At 61.1% G+C, this 26147-nt stretch overlaps 1 protein-coding gene across 1 annotated transcript in view; it reads left to right on the top strand.

Annotated features, from left to right (window-relative positions):
• Positions 1-26147, top strand: part of LOC101540238 (cadherin-23) — a 299164-nt gene that overhangs the window by 214967 nt on the left and 58050 nt on the right. Inside the window, exons 12-14 of the mRNA XM_055132130.1 lie at positions 6337-6342; positions 7205-7354; positions 7526-7684. Coding sequence (XP_054988105.1) covers positions 6337-6342; positions 7205-7354; positions 7526-7684 — 315 coding nt within the window. The remainder of the gene's footprint in view (positions 1-6336; positions 6343-7204; positions 7355-7525; positions 7685-26147) is intronic.

Below are 26147 nucleotides of genomic sequence, written 5' to 3'. Positions count from 1 at the left end.
TTCCCTGCACAGCTGAGGACACGCCCCCCTCTCACCACCCGTGGGTCCTCGGACTCCACAGTAGGAGAGACTGCCCTGTGGGCTGTGCCTTCCATACAGGCCCGCCCAAGGGAGGAGCCGCGGCCCGGCCTGAACCCTGAGGGCTGGGGGTGAGGGATGGAGCCCCTGGGACTCCTCAGCCCGCCCTGGCCCCGGAGAGGGCCCTGGGTCCCCTAAGATGCCACCAGATGTGACAGTTTGGTGCATGGAGATGGGACCAGCGGGACCAACAGAGCTGGTGCCACCTGGGGCAGATGCGGTTGGTCCTGCTGTGCCAGGCGGCACCTCCATCCCAGCCCCTTGTGGGGCCGAGCGCCTTCCCTTCCATCAGTGCAGCCTGGGCAGGGGCGAACGGCCCAGCCCCTTAGGGCCTCCACACCGAGGCAGCCATGCCGGCTACCCCTGTTGGGCCCTTGGGGACACACTTTGCAGAACTCGGTACCCCGGAGTCCCCACAGCCCCGCCAGTGAGGACCAGCACCCCCGATTGAAGGTAGCCTGTTCGCAGGCTGGGAGACAGGCCCTGGCAGGACAGGCTGGGTGCAGGGGGGCAGAACACGCTGCCCACAGCCTGGGCCTCTCGGGGGCCTGGGTGAGGGCGGGACTTCCAGGGGGCACTCGGGAAAGGCCCAGAAGGACGGGGTTCCCATAGTGCTCCGGGCCGAGGCCTGCACCTGGGGAATGGGATCCCAGAGGAGCCGGCCCTCGGTTACCTCAGTGCAGCCGCTGGGTGTGCAGTTCGGATTCCTCTGCCACCAGCGCTGGAGCTGGCTCAGGGGCCCGCCAGGCCGGGTCCGAGTCCAGGGGAGCAGCGCCCGCCCGCCCGCCCCGCGCGCCCCTCTCGTCCTGGAGGAGGCGTCCAGATGTCTGGGCCGGGACTCGACAGCTCTCTTGTATTCTTTGCCCCAGAGTGCCAGCTGCCAATCGGATTGAATTAGATTTCACAGGGGTTTTTGCAATACATGGAATTCACCAGCAAATTACTCCTAAAGAGGGAAAATCAATCATTTGGAGCAGAGATAAGCTGAAGGCAAGGCAGTCTGGGATTGATCCGGTCTGCGCAGGAGCTTGAGGAATTCAACAGATAAGGGGGAGGGGCGGGGAGGGGAGGCTGGCTGGGGTGGGGGAACCGGAGCCCAGGAAGGAGAAGCAAGGGAAGGAGGCAGGGGGTGAAGGAGGGAGAGGACTGGGAAGAGAAAGGTACCGGGGCAGGGGAGGGAGGCCCAGAGACAGCTAAGCAGTGAGGGAGCAGGGAGAAGGGAGCAAGGATGGCAGAGAAGGCATTGGGGAGAGGTCTTGAGGCTGGGGAGTGGGCTGGCATTCCAGGGGGGCACTGGAGAGGGCTCCAGGCCAGTGCTCGCATGCTGAAGGCCCAGGTTCAGTCCCGGGGACCAGCCCCAAGCACAGAGCCAGAGTCGTCCTGAGCATCTCGAAGTGTGGCCCCCAAACCCGGTAAATAAAATAAAAAGTGAACAGGCACCGTGAAACAGCCCGGCAGGCATTGGTGGGCCCCCGGGGAACCACCCCCAAGCCCCCCATTGTGCCATAGGACCACAGGGCTTGGCCCAGTCACACAAGAGTGAGTGACGGATGCAGAGGAAATGACCCAGGTCCGAGGAGCTTAGGGAGCAGGCGGTGGGGGGGGAGGCAGAGGGGGGCTGAGTCTGAAACGTGGGCAGTGGCCCTTCACCCCGGAGAGATGGGCTCCTGGGTTGTCTCGCCGGGGACGCCAGAGAAAGGCCGAGCTCCAGGGAGGCAGAGGGGGGTCTCCCCGACCCGGGGTCTCCCTGTCTGTTCCCCCCCCCCTGACCCTGCTGGAGGCCAGGAAAGCTGCAGGGCGAGGAGAGCTTGGGAGGACAGCCAGGACCCCATGTGACTCCTGCCGGCACCCTCCGGACGCCACACTCCAGCAGGCTCAGCGGGCCCAGAGAGGCGGGTGGGGCCCGGGGAACGTGGACCCCCCCCAGATGTGGACTGCTGGAGGAGCAGCTACAGGCTCGGGGTGAGCAGGGGGCACCCCCACCTGCCAGGGTCCACCTTGGCCTGTCTGGTCGGGGCTAACTACGCAGAAGCATGATAAGGAATATTTCTGTGGGAAGATCAGACCCACTGTTGCTCAGGGAGACCCCTGCCCTACCCGTATCCAGCTCTCCCTCCCCACCTGCCCCCGCTCTAGGAACCAGCCCCCTCCCCACCAGACCTTGTGTCTGCCAACGTGTTGGGAATCACAGGAGGGCCCTATCAGGCCCTTATTCTTTCCATTTTGCAGATGAGGAAACTGAGGCCTAAGGGGACCAAATCACTTGCGCAGAGCTGGTGTGATCATACAGGGGCTAAGGTACTGGCCTTGCAGTTGACCATGCCCAGTTCAATCCCAACATCACACCTGCCCCCCTGAGCCCCTGAGCACAGAGCCAGGAGTCATCCCTGAGCACTGCCAGGCATGGCTCAAAAACAAACCAAAAACTCATCAGTGCAAAATCCCACTGTTGCAAAGGGCAGGGCATGACTCTGGAGTGGGGTGTGACCCCAGACTCTGCCGTCAGACGCCCTTGGAGCACCCACCGCCCTCCATCCTGAGCCCCTGGGCCTGGGGCTCTGTCCTGACTGGCTAAAGTCCCGAGCACGTCGTCTGCATGAGCTCCGGTAGTGTCACAAGTCCCCAGCTGGCAGCCCCCCTGCCCAACAGAGACCCCTTGTCCCAGCCCACCCTGCCCTGGGTGAGCCTGACCCGTGCCCTCTATGGCACACTGCAGCCCACAGGGTCGGGGTGGGGGGTCCTCGGGGGTCCCCTAGCATCGGGAGCCGCAAGACAAACCCCCACAGGGCTCCCGGCCTTGGGGAGTCTCAGCCACAGCTTCTCAGCCCAGAGGTCAGCCTTGTCCCCACTGCACAGATAGAGAAACTGAGGCTTCTGGGTGTCACCGTGGTGATGCCCAGCTAGAGCAGCGAAGCCTGTCCACTGCCCTGCGCGCCCCCACTGCACTCTCCCTGCCCAGCTCCTAGGGGTGCCACCATCTGCAGGGGTGCTGAGGTTGGGGTGAGCAGGGCCAGACGTAGAGGGGTGAGCGGCTTCTACAGGCCAGCTCCAGAGCAGGGGCACGGGTGCCAGGTGGAGGGTCAGCACCGCCCGCACACTGGCCAGTCCCTCTCTGACCTCTCAAGGCTGCCCTGGGCCTGGAGTCTGGGGGAGCGGAGGGCGGGGGCGGGAGGCAGCCCCTTCTGGAAGCCGCTGATAAGGGGCTGGCAGGCTGCGTCTCGGGGGGCAGCTTCAGTCCCGGCAGAGCCGGGTGGGAGCCCGCCGGGAGCGAGCCGTGGCGCCACGAGCCTCCCCCTCCCGTGCATGCATAAAGCTGGAGCTCCCGCAGCCCCCCAGTGGCCAGCGGCTCCCAGCCGGCTCCTCTCAGCCCGGGACCAGGACGAGGCTGGCGGCTATCAGCCATCTCATCGCCCAGCGGGAGAGGGTTTAATCCACCAGCCCCTCTCCGCGCACCAGGGAGCCTTTGATGTTCCCCTCTATCTCCCTTCCCAACAGAATTGCCCCTCCACGGCTCCACAGGCCTCCTGCCTCCCCGGCCCCCTCTGTCTCCCCGCCACGGAACAGCCCCCACCCCACGCCCACCGCAGCCGGGCCTGCCAGAGAACAGGGCCTGGTCTGGGGCTGCCCGCTGCCCCGCTCTGCTGTCTGACCCGCCCTGCCTGCTTTGCTGACAGGCCCCTCCACCCTGCCTACCCCCCACCCTCTCGCCCTCCTCGCCAGCCCAGTCTGGCCCTCAGCTCCGTCCCCAGAGGCCCCGCTGTCCTGCCCTCTGCTGTCCGTGTGCCGGGGGCACAGGCGAGGCACTGGGACAGACAGGCCAGAGCTGGCATCCTGGCCCAGCACCCTCGCAGGCCTGTTTTCCTCTCCCAAGGGATGAACTGACACTGGCGTCACCCACCCATGCTGGTCAGTGGAAGCTGCTGTCGGGGTAGACCCAGGGCTGCCTCCAGGGGGCGCTCTGCACCAGTTTCTCCAGCCTCATTCTCTCTCTCTCTCTCTCTCTCTCTCACTCTCACACACGCACACACTCTCACACGCTCACACACACACTCACACACTCACACTCTCTCACACTCACACAGTCTCACACACACTGTCTCACACACACTCACACTCTGTCTCACACACACACTCAGTCTCTCACACACTCACACGCACTCTCACACACTGTCTCTCACACACACTCACACACTCACACAAACGCTCACATACTCTGTCTCACACACACTCTCACACACATACTCACAAACACTCATACACACTCACACACTCCCTCTCACGCACAGGCTCACACACTCTGTCTCTCTCACACACGCTCACACACTCTGTATCTCTCATACACACTCACACACATACTCACACACACTGCTCTCTCATACACACTCACACATACTCATACATACTCACACACTCCCTCTCATACACACACTCACACACACTCTGTCTCACACACACACTCACACACACACTGTCTCTCACACACACTCACACACTCACACACACACACTGTCTCTCTCTCTCACACACACTCACACACACAGAGCATTAATCCAACTGGAATCCTGGGAAAGTTCTGGAAGGGCAGGCTGAGCCTGAGGGGCCTTGGTCAGGAGACAGTGGGCTCCCAGGACAGCCGATCCCCGAGAGAGACCAAGGAGGAGCAGCCCTTATTCCCAGAGACCCAGGGCTGCCGCAGGTCCTGTAAGGCGGGATGTGACCAGCTCTCGTCCTTCCCACCTGCGGTGGCGGCCCCAGCATGGCCTGGAGGTGGGCGGGGGCATCCAGGCCAGGCCCAGAGCCTCGTCCTGGCTCAGAGTCACTCCTGGCTGTGCAGGGAACATAGGTGGCGCGAGGGGGTACGTGGGCTGCCCCGTGCAAGGCAAGCGCTGACCTGGTTTGCTCCCTTCTGTCCTTCTGTCCGGATGCCCCCCACTGAGTCTCGCGTGTCGGTTTCTTCACTGTCCCCAGCCCGCTCCCCACGCACCGCCCTGCCCTGTGGTTCTCCACCTAGTGTCGCTGGGCCTGGGGGTCGCACTTGCCGTGAGTTCCACCCGCGCCGCACTAGTGACAACACTGCAGCCAGCCTGTGGGGCCTGGCAGTGGCGGGAGGCAGTGGGAAGGGGGGAGGGGTCCGAGCAGACGTGAAACTGAGTGTCGGACTTACCCACGAGCTTCTGACCCCCCAGATCTGGGCCTGGGCACCCTGTAGCCATGGGAGTGTGTGTGAGTGTGTGTGTGATTGAGTGTGCATGTGTAAGCAGGTGAGCGTGGAAGTAGTGTGTGTGAATGTGTGCAAATGTGTGAGTATATGTGAGTGTGACTGTGTGTATGTGTGAGTATGTGTGACTTTGTGTATGTGATTGTGTGTGACTGTGACTATGTGAGTGTGTGAGCCTGTTGTAAGCGTGTGTGTGTGACTGTGGGTGCATGTGTGTTTGTGTAAGTATGTGTGGCTGTGTGGTGTGTGACAATGAGTGTGTATGAGACTATGTGTGTGTGTGAGCCGATTTGTAGGTGTGCATGTGTGTGAGTGTGTGAGTATATGTGTGTGAGACTGTGTGAGTGTGTGTGAGTATGTGTGTGAGACTGTGTGAGTGTGTGTGTGAGTATGTGTGTGTGAGACTGTGTGAGTGTGTGTGTGAGTATGTGTGTGTGAGACTGTGTGAGTGTGTGTGAGTGTGCGCATGCATATGAGTGTGTGGTGCCAGGGATGGAGCCCAGGGCCTCGTGTGCCCGCCGGGAGCTCCGTGCCCAGTGCTTCTGCAGCTGTGGCTGTGCCGCCCCCTGCCGGGCCACCACCTTCCTGGCTGGACACCTTGGTTCCCACGCCACTGCCAGCCCCTCCCCCAGGCCCGACCTTGCTCAGGCCACTCCACGGGCAGTTCTGATCCGTGCTGCCGGGGAACTGCAGCTCACAGGTCACCCGGCTGGCCCCGGGCTCCTCTGCCCAGTGCTGACGGGACCCCCACACACTCACACACACCGCCCAGGCCCCCCAGTCTGGCTTCCCCTTCCTCCTTCCCTCTGTGAGCCTGTCTCTGAGCTCCTTGTTCAGAAGAGGACAGGGCGACTCTCTGCCTCCGGGCCCTCCCTGCAGGCAAGGAGAGCGTGGGACACTGCCCCTGCCCCTCCTGGCCCTCACGCTCCCCCTCAGGGCCGCTCCCCGTCTCTCCCCACTGCCTCACGCTTCTCTCTGCTTCTTCCTCTCACCCGGCTCCTCTCTCTCTCCTGTGCTGTGTCTGATGCTCCCACGGGTAGAACCTGGTAAGTGGGCCTGGGGCGGGGAGGCATGGGGGCTGTGACAGGGGGCATCACGCCCCCCCATGCAGAGTGGCCCAGGCCTGCAGGGCGGAGGGAGAGGTGTTGGCGTCCCTGGCGGCTGCCACGCGCCAGGCACATCGGGACCCCCACGAGATGCTCCGTGGCAGGAAGTGGGGTGTCGGCAGGAAGCTCTCCAGGTGTGGGGCTCGAGACCCCCGCTACTGTCACACCCCACGTTGGCAGGACACGGCTAGAGAGCCCGGCGCCGCCCTCTCTGTTCAGACCCCAGGTGGGAGAAGCCGCCTCCCAGTTCCAGGGCAGACTCCATCCTGGGCCTGCCTGGGTGGGCTGGTCCCTGGGTGTCCTGGGAGCACTGCAGAGAAGAGAGGGCTGTGACAGGGGAGTGGGCACAGCTGAGGGATCACCACCAGCACTCTCCCCGGGCCTGCCTGTGTCCCCGCCTTGGGCTGGCTCCTGACGCAGAGACCGGTGACAGACGTGCTCTCTGGGGACAAGTGGGGCCCTGAGAAGAGGACAGGACACCGTGGGCGTGGCAGGGCCTGGGGTCACGCTGCTCTCGGCCGTCGGGTGCCTCGGCTCCTGAGGAAGTGTGCTGGCACGTTGGTTGATTGGTGCCTTCGGCAGTGGGGCCCCTCCTGCCCCATCCGGGCCCACAGCCTGCTTCCTCCCCTCCTCCCGCACCCCTTCCCCCGCAGGTCCCTCCTGCGTGGGCAGGGAGCCGTGGGAAATGCAGGGGTATTCTGGGTGTCCCTGTGGGGCATGCAGAGGCCGTGGGGGCGGCAAGAGCGCCGAGGGGGTGGGCTCTGCCGCGGGCCCCTGACCAGTCTCTCCACCCCGCGCCCAGGGTCTGAACAGCATGTTCGAGGTGTACCTCGTGGGCAACAACTCCCACCACTTCATCATCTCCCCCACCTCTGTGCAAGGCAAGGCGGACATCCGCATCCGGGTGGCCATCCCCCTGGACTACGAGACCGTGGACCGCTACGACTTTGACGTGAGCCCCCCTCGTGCCCCGCGGGGAGGGCGGGATTCCAGGCTAAGGTGGGGTGTGAGGGGGGAGGGGCAGCGAATAGCAGCAGGCGTGAGCCAGCCCAGACAGACCCAGCCCTGCGGGGGGCGTCTGGGGACGAGGGCTGAGCGCCAGCCGTCCTCACTGCCCACACAGCTCTTTGCCAACGAGAGCGTGCCGGAGCACGTGGGCTACGCCAAGGTGAAGATCGCCCTCATCAACGAGAACGACAACCGGCCCGTCTTCAGCCAGCCGCTCTACAACGTCAGCCTGTACGAGAACGTCACCGTGGGCACCTCGGTGCTGACCGTGCTGGTGAGTCCCCTCGCCCCCGCCGGGCTCCAGGCTCCGTGGAGCTGCCCCCCGAGTCCTGCGAGGGGGGGTCCGCCGCCCCCCAGACGCTGGTACGCATCCTGATGGAGCCCGCCAGTCCGGCGGCCGTGTGGAAAGGGCCCTGGGAGGGAGGGGCTTCAGCAGAGGGCACTTCTGCCCCCCCGCCTCCGCCCTGACAGGTGCCAGCATACGGGAGAGTCCAGGCACGGCTGCATCAGAGCACACACCTGGCAGGAACCTGACCCCCGCTCTGAGCCGAGGGGGCCCACCTCCACCCCACGTTTCCCTCTGACCCCGTATCAGTCCCTGCAGGGTGAAACACTCAGCCCTGATTCTCCTTGGCCAGGCTGCTGGACCCAGCTGCGTGGTGCTTTCCTGCCAACCGTGAATCAGACGCCCTCTGGTGGAGTGGGGGAGTAGGGCAGGGCAGCTCCCAGGGGACCGGGAGGAAGGCCAGAGCGAGCCAGCAACAGCTGTGGCTGCCCCAGCCCAGACGGGAACCTCGGCAGGGGCGCGAGTAGAGTCCTGCCGTTTGCCCACTGCCCCTGCGTGCCCGCCCCGGGGCAGCCCCTAGCAGAGCCAGCTCCTGGTCGCCTCGGGAGAGTGTCTGCTCTGCTGACGCTGGTGGGGACTGCCCTTCCCTGGCCCTTCCCCGGCGACACTTCCTGGCCTTGCAGCCACTCGCCTGGGACAGAGGCACAGAGATGACCTCTGCTCGCTGCCCCCCAACAGCCTCCACCCAGTGCCACTGAGGCCTCAGGGCCCCTGAGCAGGAAGTGCTCTCAATTGTACCCGAGGCCACTGCAGCCCTATGGATGGTTTTGGCACCCCGGGGTGACGTTGTCACACACTTTGGGAAACACTGGTCTAAAGGCTCGGTGAGGGGGCTGGAGCAATAGCACAGTGGGTAGGTCGTTTGCCTTGCACATGGCCGACCCGGGTTTGATTCCCAGCATCCCATATGGTCCCCTGAGCACAGCCAGGATTAATTCCCGAGTGCATGAGCCAGGAGTAACCCCTGTGCATCACTGGGTGTGACCCAAAAAGAAAAAAAAAAAAAAGACTCAGTGAGAGCAAACGCCAGCAACACTAGAGACCCCTTCCTCCCCCACCACCCTCCCGTGTCGGGGTGAAGGGCCTTTGGGGGCCTTTCGAGGGCCCATGGGCAAAAGATTCTGTGTCAAATCTGGGTTTAGTGGGTGTTTGGGACCTCCGCTGCAGGCCCTGATTCCTGTGGGGAGATGGGGAACAGGACAGCCTCCCGCCTGGCTGCTGGTGCCAAGGGTGGTGGTCCCAACCCAGGTGGGGTGGCCCCAGGGTCAGTGTGCTCAGATGGGCTTCCCAGGGCGGGGGCATCGGGCGGGTCTGTGGCTCAGAAGAGGGGTTCCCCTGCTGGGCGGCTCAGCCAGCACCCCGCCCCGTCCCAGTGCGGCTGGCCCTCCTTCTCCAGTCCCAGCCCCCCTGCGGAGTTGTGCGGATATGGGATGGTTGCGGGGTGTGTGTCTTTGGGGACATCTCACATACGGTGGAGCCGCAGCCCCAGGGCAGGGCTGGGGATGTCAGGCGGGCAGGGCCTGGGGGGCGGGGGCCCGACCTCCCTTCGCTGGGTGCTGGTCTGTCCTCACCCCAGGCAGAGCCTCGTCTCCTCATCTGTAAAGGGGGCTGGAGACTGCCAAGGGGTCCGAGCTGCCCCCAATGGTCCCTGCCGCCATCCGTGCCCTACCCCCAGCACGCAGCGGGTGAGCTTTGCAGCCACACGGCACAGCCGCCCCCTCGCCCCCTGTCCGGCCTCAGCTGCTCAGAGACAGAGCAGTTCCTCCCCCCCAACCTTTCCCGCCACGTTATTACATGTTTCATGGGCAGTTGCGTCAGGGGGAAGTGATGAAGGAACAGGAACTGTTGAACTTGGCACCCACGGCCGGGCAGGGCCTGCCGCTTCTGGGCCAGCATCTGGGGCTCGCCGCCGGATGCTCCCCACTGTGCTTCCCTGCACATCCCCAGTCTGGGGTGGAGGCCCTCCTCGTCCCGTGTCTCTGCTGTTGGGGGGGCGGGGGGAGTGTTGGGGACCTCAAGCTCAAAGGCTGTGCTACGCCCTGGGGCCTGGTCCCTGGCTTCCCGTCTCATCAGCCGTCTGAAAGGCCGTCGGGGTGCAGATGCTTCCCTGAGCCTTCCCCGGCCTGCTGGGACCCTGCAGCCATCCCAGTGCCGCCGGGCCGGGCACTCACTGTGCCGCCTGCTTCCCACCCAGTTGATGCTGGTTCTTTCCCGGCCAGCGGCTGAGTTTGGACGAGGCGAAGCAACTTGCTCAGCGTCCCCATGAGAGCGCCGTGGTGTCAGGGTTCTTTCCACAGCGGCCCGAGAGGGCCACACCGGGGCTAGCCCCAGCCACCCGCAGCTGACCCCGTGGGTCCCAGCACGGCACGAGGTCTTTGGGGCCCCCTCCCCTCAGCCCTCACCCAGCCCTGCCCCCGTGCCGATGCGGATGCCCCCGCTGGGCCTGGGGGGGGGTGGGAGGTCCCTAAGTTTGCTCTGGTGGGCTGCATGTGGGCCCTGGGTCCCAGGCACGTGGCTCCAGTGCAGTCCAGGGGCGGGGCACGTGCTGCCCAGAGCCTCAGCTCTGTGGCCTCTGTCCTCTGGCTGCAACCCGGCTTCAGGTCCTGCACCCCTGGGCCCCGTCCGGCTGGTCTTCGCGTCCTCTCCAGGGCTGTCCTGGTTTGGTTCCTGTCAGTGACCAAGTGAGACTCCTGCAGGGGCCGAGGAAGCCTAACTCGACCCGGGGAGGAGGGACGTGTGGCCCAGCTGCCACGGGGGTGGGTGGAGCTCCAGGAGCTCGTCCAGGTCTGGCCGGCAGCGTCTCGTGTCTCTACTCCGTCACAGTGCTCGTGTCGGTTCCCCTGGCCGTGAGACGCCCTCCATTTAGCAGGAGAAGCACCAGCGTTTCCCTGCGCCATGGATGAGGCGGGTGGGAGCAGGGGTGCGGGCTGGGCGGGGCCCTCTCTGCTCCCTCACGGGGAAGGGTGTCTCCAGCAGCCGGGGGCTTCGTCCTCGCGTGTCTGGTGGTGGACCAGCCTCATCCAGGGAGTGACCTGAGCTGTGCGTGGCCTTCCCACGAGGCCCCGGGCACAGCCTCTGGGCGGGAGGAACCCAGGAGAGTTGGTGGACGCTGGGGGGTCTTTCCCAACCCTCCCCCCACACCCCTTCCTGAGATTCTCTTGGTTCTACGGAGTGACCAACACAAATCCAGGCTCAGGAGACGTGCAGACCCCCCTCCGCCCAGAGGGAACCAGGCCCCGTGCAGAGATGCAGAACCTCTCTTAGCTCAGGCCCAGCGGGGCCAGGCTTTCTGCCTGCTCTACCCCGCCCTACCCCGCCTCGCCTCCCCTCCTGCTCGTGGCCAGCACCCCACGCCCAGTCTCCAGCCTGTGCCTGCTCCAGCCCGCCCGCCCTCCCTCCCTCGTCTGAGCTAACCCAGGCTCTCTCCACCCCAGACTCTGTACCCTGCCCCCCCTCGTCTCCCCAGCCCCTCCTGCCATGCCCTGCACCCCCTCCCTCCTGCTCCCCCGCTCCTGTCAGAGCCCACATGGGCTCGTGTCCCGTCCAGTCCCACCGAGACCCTCTCTGCCTCGGGGTCCCCACCTCTGGGGGTCCCAGTAGTCACAGCATGACAGAAGCCATGTGGCTGGAGGATTCGTAGGGAAACTGAGGCCCGGGGCATGTGAGCGCTGTCCCTGAAGTACTCAGCGGGGCAGAGGTCGGAGTTGGAACCTGGTTTCACAGGGCTGAGGAGCAGGGGGGACGCTGCTGGCCAGGAGCCCTGAGGCCCGGGTTCTGGGCCACTGACCAGTCACATTTCCTCTCTGGCCTTGGCGAGGGTCAACCCAGTGCCCGCTGAGTCCTCCATGGTGAGGCTGGCCCTGGGCACACAGCCCAGCCCGGGGGCTCAGCCTCAGGGTGCTGTGCTGGGGTCCCTGGTCCCAGTCCGGACATAGGACCCCCACGTCCAGGCTGTGGGCTCCGGGGCGCCCAGTCCTCCGCCTGGGTCTGCAGACCACTGGGCAGGCTCTGGGCAGGAATGTTGGGGTGACACGCTGAGAGGGGCTGGAGGGAGCCCTGGGGGGCGGGACAGGCAGCATGGGGGCTGGGAGACCAACAGTGCATGGAGCTGGGGCAAGATGGAAGATTCCAGAACCCACGCTGCCCTCCTCTGTCAGCAGCCCTCAGGGCCTCGCCCTTCTCCCAGGCCTGCAGGTGCCCGCGTCCATTCCCACCTGCCCCTCCAGAACACAGCTGAGCTGCCGGCCTGCCCGGCTCCTCCACCCCTGCACACACCTGGGTTGGGTCTTTGCTGCACACACAGACACACACACATACACATGCATACACACACGCACACATACACACAGGCACACACGTTTCCCACATACACACACACATGCACACACATGCACACACAGACACGTTTACTTTCTCACACACGTTTCCTGCACACACACATGTTTCCTATACACACACACATGCACATACACGTTTCCTGCACTCACACATTTCCTTTTTCACACACACGTTTCCTGCACACACACATACATACACACATGTTTCCTGTACACACACCCATGCACACACACCCGTGCATACACGCACACACACACACACACACGTTTCCCGCACTACCACATTTCTTTTTTTTTTAATTTTTTTTTTTAATTAGTGAGTCACCGTGAGGGTACAGGTACAAATTTACCCATCTTCATGCTTGTGTTTCCCTCATACAATGTTCGAGAACCCAAACCTCCACCAGTGTCCATTCTCCACCACCAGTGAACCCAGTATCCCTCCACCCTCCCCGTTCCCCCCCACACTCCACCCGGCCTCTGTGGCAGGGTATTCCATTTTGTTCTCTCTCCTTTTGGGTGTTGTGGTTTGCAGTAGGGGTATTGAGTGGCCATCGTGTTCAGTCTCTAGTCTACTTTCAGCACGCTTCTCTCTTCTCGCTCGGGGTCCCCAACCACATTTTACTAGGTGTCCCCTTCTCTATCTGGGCCTGCACTACCACATTTCCTTTCTCACACGCTTCCTGCACACACATGCACATACACTTTCCTGCACACACCACACACACACACATATGCACACATGCACACACACGCACACCCTTTTCCTCCCTGAAGAAGGGAGAATCATGTCTCAGCACAGCCAGGAAGCAGTGTAGGGCAAGTTCAGAGTGCAGGCCTGCACCCCAAAAATGCTGTGGTGGGGGAGTGCGGAACCTGCGTGCCAAGGCTCTGTGCTGTCCCCGCAGTGTCCGTCCCGTCCCTCCCCGCCCCGCCCCAGCCCGCCTGCTTCCCAGCGCCCTGATCTGACTTGATTCTGTCAAGTTGAAAAAGCCGTGGTCGGAAATTGCCAGCACGAGTTATTAGTAAGTCTGGGACGTGCTGGCCGGACCCCACGGGTGGAGCCTGGCTGGGAAGGGGAGCCTCACCTTCCAGGGTGTCCCTGCCGCCCCCCCCCAGCCACCCCTCTGACACTTCTCACCTCGGGCATCTTAATTGATCTCATTGTTCTCCGGTCCCCAGAGACGGGAGGCTCCAGCTGTGCTTAAACAGAGCAAAATCTCTTCCAATTTCCCCACCGTTTAAAAGAAAATTGAATTCTTTATCTGCAGCTTGGGGAGGGGACAGGGAGACTAGACACACTTAAATCCTCGCCCAGCCCCCTCCCACCTTCCTTGGCGGACACCCCACCCCCGCCCAACTGGGGGTGCCTAAGCTGCACTTCAGGGCCCTTTTAATTTGCTCTCCCGGCTCTGTGGTGAGAGGGACCCGCAATGTGGCAAGGACGAGTCAGTGGGCGTGATTGACAGCTGCGACTCCCTCTGACTGTCAGGCCTCAGTGCTCCCGGCCCTGTTTATCTCTTTAATCTAAATATCAGTCCGTGAGACCCAAATGGGATGGGATGGAGGCCGGACAGGCGCTAAGGAGAGACGGACGCAGAGGACATCCTGGCTGCCGGCCACCAGCACCCCTGGCCTGGGCCTCTGCAAGGAGCTGGCCGAGCCTGTATGTTGGGAGGCCTCGGGGGGCTGGCCCGTGGGGGCTCCCCCACCCCTGGCCCTGAATCGGATTATCCCTGGCCTTGTTTAAGGAAGGTCCCGTGGGGCCCAGGGAGTTATTCACTCAGCTAATTGATTTTTCAGCAAATTCCTCCAAAGCCCCGTTACCTGTCACGCCTCTGAAGGCCCCTCCGTGGTTGTTTCCAGAACCCTCCATCTGTGCCAGGGGCAGCCCTGTCTGCTGCTGCCCTGCTCCTTTCCCCAGGAGGCTGAGCGGTGCACACACCCGGCATTCTGGGGGCTCGGGGCCGGGCTCACGGCAGACCCTGGTGCGAGGGTTGGCGCCAAGGCCTCCCGCGTGCCCACCCCCCACGCCTTGCTCCTGGTCTCCGGAAGCAGAGACAGGTCTGGAGGGGCGGCCCCCCACCCAGGGGCCGCCCACAAGGGAGGCTACAGACCTGGCCCGCTGACCCCCCAGCCCACATTCCCGAGTGGGCTGGGCCTCGGGGAGCCCCTCCCCTGTCTCCCCACTCCCCGCCAGCCCCTCGACTTCCTGCTGCCCTTGTGCGGGCCCCTCCCTGGCTGCTTGTCCTCCTGGTGAGACAAACAGGCGGGGCTGTGGTCCCCGGCCCCTGTGCTAACTGCCTGTGACCGCTGCCCCGCCCCCCCTGACGCCTGTCAGCGTCACCCTTCAGTGGTCAGCTCGATTGTTCCTGCACGGGCACTTGCTCAGAGGACACCAGAGCAAAGCAAATGGACCCCCTGGGCAAGGGGACAGTGGCAAGCCGGCAGCGTGGCCAGGCCCAAGACGAGTTTCTAAGTGTCGCAAAGCCGATGCAGTACAGAAGCCTCCTATGCCGGGAGAGTCACGGGTCCTGCAGTGGGGACCGGAGGGAGGGGCCAGGCGCCCGCACCAGGGTCTGACCTGAGCCTTTGACCTGGAAGCAGTTGGGAGAACAGCCTGCTGGGGATGGAGGGGAGGGGAGGGGGATGCATAGGGGTGTCACGCAAGTCAGACTGAGCTTGTGGCTTTGGGGGCTCCGTCTTCCTGTGGAATGAGCGTTGCAGCTGCTGTCAGCTGGCCTCAGTCTCAGCATCCTGAATGTCGGGGGGTTTGAGTAGCAGTTTTCCCAAACCTTGTTCTTCAACCACGAGCAGTGGTAAAAATGACATTGGGGTGGGGTGGGGGTTGGGAACACATCCAGCAGTGCTCAGGGCTTGCCCCTGACTATGCTCAGAGATCACTCCTGGTGGGGCCTGGGAGACTGTATGGGGTGCAGGATATAGGTTGGTCATGTGCAAGGCAAATGCCCCGCCCACTGCACTATCTCTCTGGCCCTTAAAAATGTCATTGAACTTCATCTCAGGGGCATGCTCAGGGGTTACTCTGGCTCTGCGCTCAAGGCTCACTCCTGGTGGGCTCAGGGATGCCGGGGATTGAACCCTGGTCGGCCATGTGCAAGGCAAGCCCCCTCCCCGATGTGCTATCACTCCAGCCCCAGCATTAAAGACTCTTGGTTACAGTTTAAGGAGGTGGCTCTGATCAGTGCTGTTGAGCACTGCTCTCGATCTGTGGATAGTCTTTGGGAAATGGGCTGTTAAGGTCCTCTGCCCATTTAAAAGTCAAAGTGGTGTTCCACTGTTGTGTTGGATGTCACTCCTTATCGACTCTGTGACTTGCTAATGTCCTCGCCAGTAGTAGGTGGCCTTTTTGTTTTGTTGATGATTTCTCTCTCTGTGCAGGTGCTTTTTATTTGGTGTTAGTCCTGCTTGCTTATCTTTTATTTTGTTGTCTTCGGTTTTGTTGTCAAATCCCCAAAAAATGTCATCACTAAGACCAAAGTCAAGGAAATTTCTAGTTTATGGCTTCAAGTTTTGTTTGTTTGTTTAGATTTTGGGTCACACCTGACAGTTTCCAGGGCTTACTCCTGGCTCTGTGCTCAGGGACCACTCCTGGCAGGCTTACGGGACCATTTGGAGTGCTGGGGATCGAACCTGGGCTGGCTGCGTGGAAGGCAAATGCCCTCCCTACTGTACTATCACTCTGACTGGGTCAAGTCTTTAGTCCATTCTGAGTTCAGTTTTGTGTATGGTATATATAGGATATTGGTCCAACTTCATTCTTTTTGCATGTAGTTTCCAGTTTTACCAACACTATTTATTGAAGAGATGGACCTCCCAATTGTGTATTCCTGACACATTTGTTGAAAATTGACACCGTATTCACAGCCTTATTTCTGGACTCCCTTCTCTCCTGCTGATCTGTGTCTGTTTTTTGTCAGTGCCATATTCTGTGATAATTGCAGCTCTAATGTGGTTCGCCATCAGGAGTGTGGTACCTGCAGGTCCTTCTTTCTTAACATTGCTTTCGGCTTTTCAGGAGCAATAGTCAAGTGGGTACAGCTCTTGCCTTGCACACGGCTGACCTGGTTGGAAACCCAGCATCCCATCTGATCCCCCCAGCCCTACCAGGAGTGATCCCTGAGCACAGAGCCAGGAGTAAGCCCTGAGTACTGCAGCGTATGTCCCCCGCCCCCCAACCAAAGGAAAAGAATTGCTTTTCTGTTCAGGGTCCTTTGTGAATCTATATGAATTTCAGGATTTTTCCTTCTATTTCTGGAGGCGGAGGGCAATGTCATTGGAATTTTGTGTGGCAAAGTTCACTGCACTAAATCTATAGATTGCTTTCAGTTGGATGGCCATTTTAACAGCCTTATATTCTAGGAGCACCGAATACATGCTTTATTTGTATTTTTAAAATTTATTTTATTGTCTTATAGTTCCTAGTATTTTCTGTTTTATTAATATATATGTATGTGTATATCTATATATTTTTGTATAAATAAAATTATAATATATTATATATATTATCGACTGGAGCGATAACACAGCAGGTAGGGCATTTGCCTTGCGTGTGACCAACCTGGGTTTGATTCCTTCGTCCCTCTCAGAAAACCTGGCAAGCTACTGAGAGTATCCTGCCCGCATGGCAGAGCCTGGCAAGCTACCCATGGCATATTCGATATGCCAAAACTAGTAACAACAAGCCTCACAATGGAGACGTTACTGGTGCCCACTCGAGTAAATTGATGAACAATGGGACAACAGTTCTACAGTGCTATATATGATATATTTAAGAATACATATACTGCTAGTCTTAGATTTCATTACTTCAGTCTGGGTTAGAACATTCTCATCACTCGGCTGAGCTATGGCTGGGCTTATGAGGACGATGGTTCTTTCCAGATTGGTTGTAGTAGTTCCGAGGGATAACGCATGTGGAACAATTCCCTCGGTGTCCGGCAGCAGAGGGGCTGAGCAAGTCACAGGTATCTTATATTAAGTGCCTGGCACCAAAGCCAGCACGGTGTCTATGACATTGCCGTACGTTCTCACAGTATTAGCTTCACCTTTTTAAAGTCAAAAGCCCTAGGAACCGGAACAACAGCACAGCGGGTAGGGCATTTACCTTGCACGCGGCTGACCCAGGTTCCATCCCGGAGAATCCCATATGGTCCCCTGAGCACCGCCAGGGATGATTCCCAAGCAAGTGTCACCTCTGAGTACCCCCAGGTGTGGCCCAAAAACAAACAAACAAAATAAAGTTTGAAACCCTGGAGTTCAGAGAAGTTAGGTGTGGGCCAGCGGCCCCACCGAGGAAGGGCCAGCACTGAGACACGGGCCCTGGTGCCTCAAAACAAAACAAAAAAACCTGCCGTGGAACCCCTGCCAGCCCAGCACATATTGGGGATACCCCCAGTCCAAGGAGACACAGGACTTTTGTTGTGTGGCCCTATCAGGTCCTTGTCCCTGCAGCCCTCAGTTTTCCCATCTGCAAAATGGAGAGAATATGGCTGAATGTCACCTTGCTTCTGGGGCTATACTCGGCTGTGCTCAGGGCTTACTCCTGGCTCTGTGCTCAGGAATCACTCTTGATGGTGCCTGGAGGAGCCGATGTAGGGATGAAACTAGGGTTGGCCACATGCAAGGCAAAAGCCCTCCCCACTGTACTGTCTCTCAGGCCGCTGGTGGCCTTAAGGAGAGGAACAGTGGTGGGTGTCCTTGGGACTCGCAGGGAAGCAAATGTTTCTTGGTGAGAAGTGCTGGTCTCTGCGAGAGAAGTGCTCAGCCCAAAGTAGAACCTTCTGACTACTGGGTGGCGGGCAGGGAGAGACACCCTGGGAGAGAGGGGCAGGGCAGACTCCGGGCCCAGCCTAGCCGCCCCGCTGGCCAGCCCGGGTGAGAGAGGGGCAGGCCGGGCCGCCGCGGCTCTGGGCACTCACTGGTGATTTATCGGCCCTGGGTCGGGCTGTGACCTTAATTCCGCCTGTGGTTGTGAGGCTGTGAAACTCGTTAGGGACCCTCGGGCGGAGTGATGGAGATGTCAGGCGGGCAATCATGTGGGTGTTTAATTTATCAGGTGTGTGTCTTGCCGTTTAGGCAGACAACAGGAGAACGTGGGATCAATACGGTTCATTAGCGGGCAGCACGGGCAGCCCTGCCGTGGGCCTGGGGCAGCTGGCCGCAGGCCGGGCCCCTCCGAGTCACCTTGACGAGGGGTGAGGACCATCCCCTGCCCGGGATCTCTGGCCACCTTCCGACTCAGCCCAGAGCTGCCTGTGGCACCCCGGGGCCTGGGCCTGGACGGGGCTGAGGTGGTCTGCACCCCAGGGGGCTGATTGGCCTGCCTCTCCACCTGCCTGCTTCCATCTCCTCTCTCTCCAGGCCCCACTTAACCGAGTGTGGGCCGCGACGTGCCCCTCTCCCGGCGCCCTCCCTCTCGTCCCTACCGCATAATCCAGCTTGAGAGCTCCGGTCCCTCTGATTGTGCCAGTCCCTGTCCCTTGCCTCCCTCCTGCATCCCAGGAGATGCTTTGTTCTCCTGGGCTTTCTTGGATGGTCAGACTGGTGTGCGTGTGAAGGAGACGAGTGGCAGGCGGGGACGGGCCAGGGGCTGGTGCTAGACCCCGAGGCCCCCAGGCTTCCGTGCCGTGCCAGGAGCTAGTCCAGGCCTTTGACTCGGGAGAGCTCTGCGTGCACGTGCACAGTCGTGGGTTCAAGTCTCCGTTTGCAGTGAGGGCCTGGGAGGGGGCTCCGGTGATGGCTGAGGAAGGCCTTGCCTGTGTTTGCGCGTGTGTGAAGGTCAGATGGCCTGGGCACAGATCCCGATGACCCTTGCCGGGGGGGTTGCTGTGACGCGTTTATTCCCACCAGCCCCACCCAGGTCTTGTTTCCCAGCTTCTGCCTGGCGTGTCACTGCCTCCAAAGTAGGCCCTGAGCCCGGGGTGAGGGCAGCCAGCCGCCCTGGGCGGGGCCCTCTGGAAATGCGTGTGGGCAGAGTCTGGAGCCGAGGGGTCAGTGGAGCAGGCGGCACTGTGAGGTCCGGGAGCCCAGCCTCTGGAACACAGTGGCCAGCCCAGGGCGAGGAGGTGGGCCTGTCAGCCCCACTGAGGGAGGCGCTTCCGGGGGTGAGGACAGCCTCGGGGCCTGTGTGGCTCTGGCCTCTCCCCCAAGGACTCAGCACCAACCCGTGGGTCAGGGAGTGCTGTGAAACGCACCCGCACCGGGATAATGCCCGAAGTGCCACTTGCCATCTGCACCGGCCCCTGAGCTGAGGTGGTAATGGTCCGGCCGTCTGGCTGGTGGCTTTAAAGACTAGGGACAGCTGTGGCAGGTCCTCACACAGGGCCGGGCCCACGGTGACCCTGAGCCCAGGCATAGACGTCAGCCCCCCTCCCCACCTCCGGGCTGCTTGGGCCTCTCCACAGAGCCCGGCCCAGCCCCCGTGGCCCTGACAGGCCGTAATTGCTTTCCCAGGACAGTCCTTTAAGCCCGGGACTGCTGGCCAGAGCAATTTGTTCCCCATCAGTTTTTATTTCCAGGTTTTAAAATAAAATAAAGGGTGATCCAGGAGAGGGGTCAGAACAACACGGGGTGTGTGGTAGCCTGCAGGCCGGCGCCCGTCAGCAGGACTCCCAGCCTTTCTCCCTCGAAGGGCGTGTTCACTGGGGGCTGGGCCTGTGGGGCAGTGCCAGCCCCTGCCTGTCCACTCCCACCTGCTCTTGCTGCAGGGCCTGTGGGAAGAGAGGCTGAGGCGCACGGGAGCTTCACTGCAGGCGCCAGCCAGTGACAGGGGCAGGAAAAGTAAGATCCACTCCACCTCGTAGTGTGGGTGTGAGTGTAGGAATGAACGTATGTGAAGGTGTGAGTGTGTGTTTATATGAGAGAGAACGTGTGTGAGGTATGTTTATATGAGTGTGAGAGAGAGAGAACGTGTGTGAGGGTGTGTTTAAATGAGTATGTGTGAGAATGTGTGTGAGGGTGTGTTTATATGAATGAGTGTGAGAGAACGTGTGTGAGGTGTGTTTATATGGATGTGTGTGAGAGAACATGTGTGAGGGTGTTTTTTATATGCGTGTGTATGAGAGAACGTATGTGAGGGTGTGTTTATATGAATGTGTGTGAGTGCATGTGTGTGAGGGTATGTTTGTATAAATGTGTGTGAGTGCATGTGTGTGAGGGTGTGTTTGTATGAGTGTGCAGATGTGTGTGAGGTGTGTTTATCACTGTGTCTGAGTCTTGTGTGAGAGGGTATGAGGATGTGTTTATGAGTGTGTGAGGGTATGTTTATATGAGTGTGTGAGTGAACATGTATGAGGATATGTGAATGTGAGGCTGTGTTAGTGTCTTGTGTGTGTATGCTGTGAATGTGGGTGTGAGAGCGAGTGTGTTTGGATGAGTTTGTGTGAGTGTGTTACTGTGAGATTATGAGAGGCAGCATAGAAGAGAATGGGTGAGTGTGTGTGTGACTATGAGAGAGTGTGTGAACATGTATAGTGTTTGAGATTGTGTGACTGTGATTGTAGATGAGTGTGACTATGCGAGTGTGACTGTGTGTGTAATATATGTCTCTGTGTGTGTGTGTGTGTGAGTGTGTGCATGCTGGCTTGAAGCCTCTTACATGCATTCCTTTCTTGGATCCCGACAAGGAAGCAGGAACTTTCATTAGCTCCGTTTGGTGGGGAAACTGAGGCTCAGATGGCTGTGCCTGTGGCTTCCCCGCCGCCCTCCCCCCTGGTCATCCTCTGGTCTCCTTCCCTCCCCAGCCCGAGCACAGGCCCTGCAGCTCGCTGCTCTCGCTGGGTGGCGGGGCCTTGTGCCACGCCCACTGTGGTCCTGTCCTTGCCGTTCACCACTGTCCCTCGGGGCTCCAGGGTGAGTGGGGGCTCAGTGCAGACTCCTGCCCTCCGGCTCTGTCCTAACAGCGAGGTTGGCAGAGATGCGCCTGCCGACCCCGAGCCACTTGCACGTCCCGTGCCCCAGGGGAGCCCCTCACCTCTCCTCCAGGGCCCACCGCTGCCCTGGCCTCGTGCCCCTGCCCGCCAGGAGCTCTGCCGCCCAGGGCGGTCAGGGAGCATAGAGGCGACTGGACTGGGAGTGGCCCCCATGCTGGGAAGGGCCCCCGGGGAGCCGCCAGTGTGGCCGGCATGGGCAGGCCTCTGTGGACCTCGGGGCAGTGGGGACGGGAGCGGGGTCCTGAGAGGGGCGGCAGGGACGGGCAGCCCCCAGATGTCGTCCGCGCTGGCCGGCAGCTTGAGTTCTGCCTCTGGGAACCTCAGCGCTGGGTGTGGCGTGTAGAGTCCGGCTCTCCCGCCGGCTCTGCAGGATCCGGGGAGCGTCGGGCCCAGATGCTGGCCGTGCGACAGGGGCTAGGCAGGGCCAGGGCTGTCCCGCATTGCATTTGCGTGAGGCCACAAGCCCTTCTTGGGGTCCCCTGTGCCGGGCCGTGCACTATGTGGCATGGCTGCCTCTCTCGGCCCCTCCCAGGGGGCTCTGTGCTAGTTGCGTCGCAGCAGAGCTGGCCAGCGTAGTGGACACTCACAGGTCCCGCTGCAGCTGGCGGGGAGCGGCCTTCTCTGTGCCATGTTGGATCGGTCACGTCTGCCGTGGCGCGGAGCAGCCCAGAGCCCCAGCCCCACATGAGCGAAGCCCCCCGCGGCCCCGCCACTCACGGCTCCTGCCCTTCCCAGCCTCCCCTCACTGTCTGAAGGCCCCATGTGCTGAGACCCCCAAGGCAGGACTCGAGCGGGCCAAGCTGTGTCTCCTCCTGGGAACCGCGGCCCCCTGCGGGTCCGCTGCACCCCGTGGGCCTTCATGGGCCCCACACCTGGGACAGCCACGTTCTCATCCCCCCATGTCCAACAGGGACCAGAAGCTCATGTTCATATCCCCTAAGGTCCCCCCCGGGGCCAGATCTCACGTTCTTATCCCTTAAGGTCCAGCCGGGACCAGAGCTCACGCTCTTACGGTCCCCAGGTCCACCCAGGAGTGCGTCACTTCCAGCCGCTCCCCGCTCCCAGGATTGTGACTCTTAGCTCCCAGTGAGCTCTCACCGACTCCCCCGTGCCCCCGCCGCGGCATCCGCCCGGTTCCTCCTCAGATTAAACAGCGTCATCCTAATGGGCTCCCCCAAATCCTCGTCCTCAGCACCGGTGGGCGGGTCGGGGGAGAGGGGCTGGGCCTCATGGGACTTCAGACCGAGCGGAGGTCACTCGTGCCTCTGGGCCCCTGGGTCCGTCCAGCGGAGTCCCTCCTGGCCCCCGCAGTGCCCGCGGAACTGGCAGGCGCGCGGTTAATCTCACGCCGTTTAAGGAGCTCCCGAGAGGCTCAGTGCGTGATGAATGTGCGAGTGCTCGCGGTGCAGCGCCCCGGCCCCGTGGAGCTGTTTAAAATGCATTCTCCCATGTAAATTTCTGCTCCATCAATCCTTATGACATGTCAAACATTGCTATTGTTTCCTGAACAAATTGTGCCGCGTGCCCTTCTCTGCAGATCTGTGCACGGGAGCAGAACTGTTCTCGGCGCCCGCTGCCTGCCACCCGTTCCTGGGACCCAGGGCTAGCGGGGAGGCAGCTGGGCCCGCCTTGCTTCAGAGCAGAAGCCCCGTGCGGGGTGTCCGGGCGCACGTGCGTGACGGGGTGCGGGCACGTCGGCGGGTGATTGAGTGTGTGCCTGCCAGCTGCCAGCCGAGGGAGAGGCACACAGGTGGCGGGGAGGCGGCGGGGGCTGGGACCGGGTGGGGGTGCTGGAGACAGAGGAAGGGTGTGTGCATGTGTGTGTGAGTGTGTGTGTGTGTGTATGGCGGGGTGAGGTTTACCAGGGCTGGAGAGAGAGAGGGTTTCTAAGAGAGGGTGTGGGGGAGCAGGAGGACAGGGTGAGTGTGTGTGTGAGTGTGTGAGCGTGTGTGTGTGTGTGTGTGTGTGTGTGTGTGTGTGTGTGTGTGTGTGGTGGGATGAGGTTTACCAGGGCTGGAGAGAGAGAGGGTATCTAGGAGAGGTTGTGGGGGAGCAGGAGGACAGGGTGTGTGTGTGTGTGTGTGTGTGTGTGTGTGTGTGTGTGTGTGTATGTGTGTGTGTGTGTGTGTGTGTGTGAGTGTGTGTGTGAGTGAGAGGGGTGAGGGACCCAGGAAGAGGCTCTGGGATGATTTTTTGCGGCTGCTGAGGAGGGTGGACTGTGCGAGAGGGCAGGGGAGATGGTGGCTGTGGAGTGGAGACAGCTCACAGCGCTGATTCGGTTTATATTTTTAATATTATTTCAGTTTGGGGAGAGCACACCCAGCGATACTCAGGCTTACTCCTGGCTCAGTGCTCAGGAAACATTCCTGGCAGTGCTCGGGAGACCCTGTGGGATGCCAGGGGTCGAACCCAAGGCCAGCGCCCTGCTCGCTGTACTGTGGCTGCGCTCTTGCCTTGCAAGTGTGAGGCCCCGAGCCCCACCCCCAGCACTGCTGCTGGGGTGGCCCCAGGTAAACACCAGCAGACCGTAAGGGCTGGGGGCTCAGCACTGTCCCCAGGTGGAGGCAGTGGCCAGGTGTGGGGGACATGGGGGAGAAGACAGTGCAGCCTGGACTTGGGGTGTGAGACCCCATGGCAGCAGGTGGCATCAGTGAGGCAGGGACCCCAGGTCACATGTCCGCAGAGCAGGCACCCTGAAAAGAAGGTGGGACAGGGGTGTGAATGGGTGAGGGTACGAGGTGAGGGGTCTGTCCAGAAGCAGGCCGGGTCAGGGGGTGCTCTCAGGACCAGGAAGCAGGGCCCCCTGTGGTGACCGTTGGTGGCCTGCACCCATAGTGACATCTGACCTTCGTGACGAGGGGCTACTGGGGAGCCCGGGGATGGGGGGACATGTCTCAGGAGTGACTAAGATGGGACGTGCGGCCCCCCACAAACACACAAATAGATGAGTCCCTGAGCCACCCCACAGACCCCGCCAAGCTTGGGGCAGGGGGCAGCGGGCAGCAGTGCCCCCTTATGTCTGGAAGGCACCAGTGTGGATGCCCAAGAGTCTTAGCTGAGAGCCTGAGCCCCAGGAAACCCTGCCAGGACCCCTCCCCTCTGCTGGGGCATGGCCTGAGTGAGGGACCCCTCGGTCAGCAGAACTGGGCCACTCCTCACAAAGGTCAGATGTCACTATGGGTGCAGGCCACCAACGGTCACCACAGGGGGCCCTGCTTCCTGGTCCTGAGAGCACCCCCTGACCCGGCCTGCTTCTGGACAGACCCCTCACCTCGTACCCTCATCCATTCACACCCCTGTCCCACCTTCTTTTCAGGGTGCCTGCTCTGCAGATGGCCTTTCACCTGGGGCAAGTTGGTGGGCCCTTCCGAGCTTCTGTGCCTGGTTCTGTGAAGCAGGGACAGTGGCCCTGCACGTGGCCTGGCAGCAGCAGGCAAGGGTGGGCGTGGCCGAGGAGCCAGAGGGAGCGGCCGGGCACTGTGCCCCCTCCGGCCCCCAGTGGAGAGACTCGGGCACTCCTGGTGGCTGAGCAGGGCTGCAGCCCGGCCTCGTGCCACTCACCTTGCCTTGACCTTTAGAATCTCCCCCCTTGTGTGTATTTTTTTCCTTCCTTTTTGTCAGCAAAAGAAAATTACACTTCTGCCGGCGTTGTCCATCACGGAAATAAGCACTCACGGATGCAATTATAAGGGCCCAAATGAGGGAATTCGTTTCTGCTGGGAAACCAGTGCCAGGAGATTCAGAGGAGGTGACTTATAAATCAGGGGGTTCCTCAGGGCCGGCCGCACCCTCTGTGCCCCCAGGGCTGGAGCCCCCAGGCCTTCAGGCTCCTGCTGCTCAGAGTCTGACTGGTGACCACCCTGGGGTCCCCAGTACACTTTGCCAGGGTCCCCCCAGGACCACACCATGCAGCCGAGGTCTGCCAGCCCCGTTTCCGAGCCTTCCCTCCGACCCTCACTGCTGTCTGCCGTGAGCCGGATCTTCCTCCCCTCTGCCGTCATCTGTCACTGTTTTCTACCCGTGACTCACTTTCCAGTCGGGACCGTGGCTGGCTGATGGGCCTGGCACACTGGGAGAAAATAAATATTTGGTCGAGACTAGAGGGATGGTACAGGACTCAAGGCAGCAGACACGGTCCCGCCCCAGAGCAGCGGCCTGGAGGCCTGGAGCAGCCCCCAGCCCTAAGCACAATGGGTACATAGGTACATAACCCTAAGCACAATGGGTACATAGGTACATAACCCTAAGCTAATGGGTACATAGGTACATAAGCAAGTCAGCCAGTTACTTAACAGCATTTGGAGAGAGGGAAAGTACAGGGTTAAGATTTCCTTGCATCCCACCCACGAACCCTGGTCAGCCCCTGGCACCTCACATGATCCTCCGAGCACCCCAGGACTGACCCTTGAGTACCGAGCCAGGAGTAGCCCCTGGGAACTGCCCAGTATGGTCCAATCACCCCCCCCACACACACACACACACATTTGCATGTTTAGTGAATGCATGGCAAGCAGGCGTCTTGCCACGGTCTGCAGAAAGGCGTTTCCATGACCCATCTCCCCCGACACACGTCCCGCACACTGGCCACCAGGGCAGAAGTGTGTTTGTCCCCCCACCTGCCCAGGGAGTGGGGGTGGGTGAAGGGGAGCTGGGAGAGCCAGAGAGTCTGCAGACATCAGCCCCAGGAGCAAGGTCCCGTGGCTCTTTGTCTGGAGAAAGCAGCTGGACTCAGGTCAGGGGCTCCCTGAGGGGCACAGCTGGGGTGGACTTCAGGGCATGGCATCAGCTATGGCACGGAAAGCTGGAGAGGCCAGGCCCGGGAGAGCGGGATGGGTGCAACCCTGAGAGGCACAGCCTGCCCCCTGATGCCCCGAGTCAGGGGTATGACCGGACCAACCCTGATAGTGCCATCAAAAGCAACACTGGGGCTGGAGCGATAGCACAGTGGGTAGGGCGTTTGCCTTGCACACGGCCGACCTGGGTTCGAATCCCAGCATCCCATATGGTACCCTGAGCACCGCCAGGAGTAATTCCTGAGTGCATGAGCCAGGAGTAGCCCCTGTGCATCGCCGAGTGTGACCCAAAAAGAAAAAAATAAAT

Source organism: Sorex araneus, chromosome 3 (genome assembly GCF_027595985.1).
Source record: "Sorex araneus isolate mSorAra2 chromosome 3, mSorAra2.pri, whole genome shotgun sequence".
Taxonomy (NCBI): domain Eukaryota; kingdom Metazoa; phylum Chordata; class Mammalia; order Eulipotyphla; family Soricidae; genus Sorex; species Sorex araneus.
Note: the sequence above shows the minus strand (reverse complement) of the source record. Positions and strands in the feature narration are given on the sequence as shown.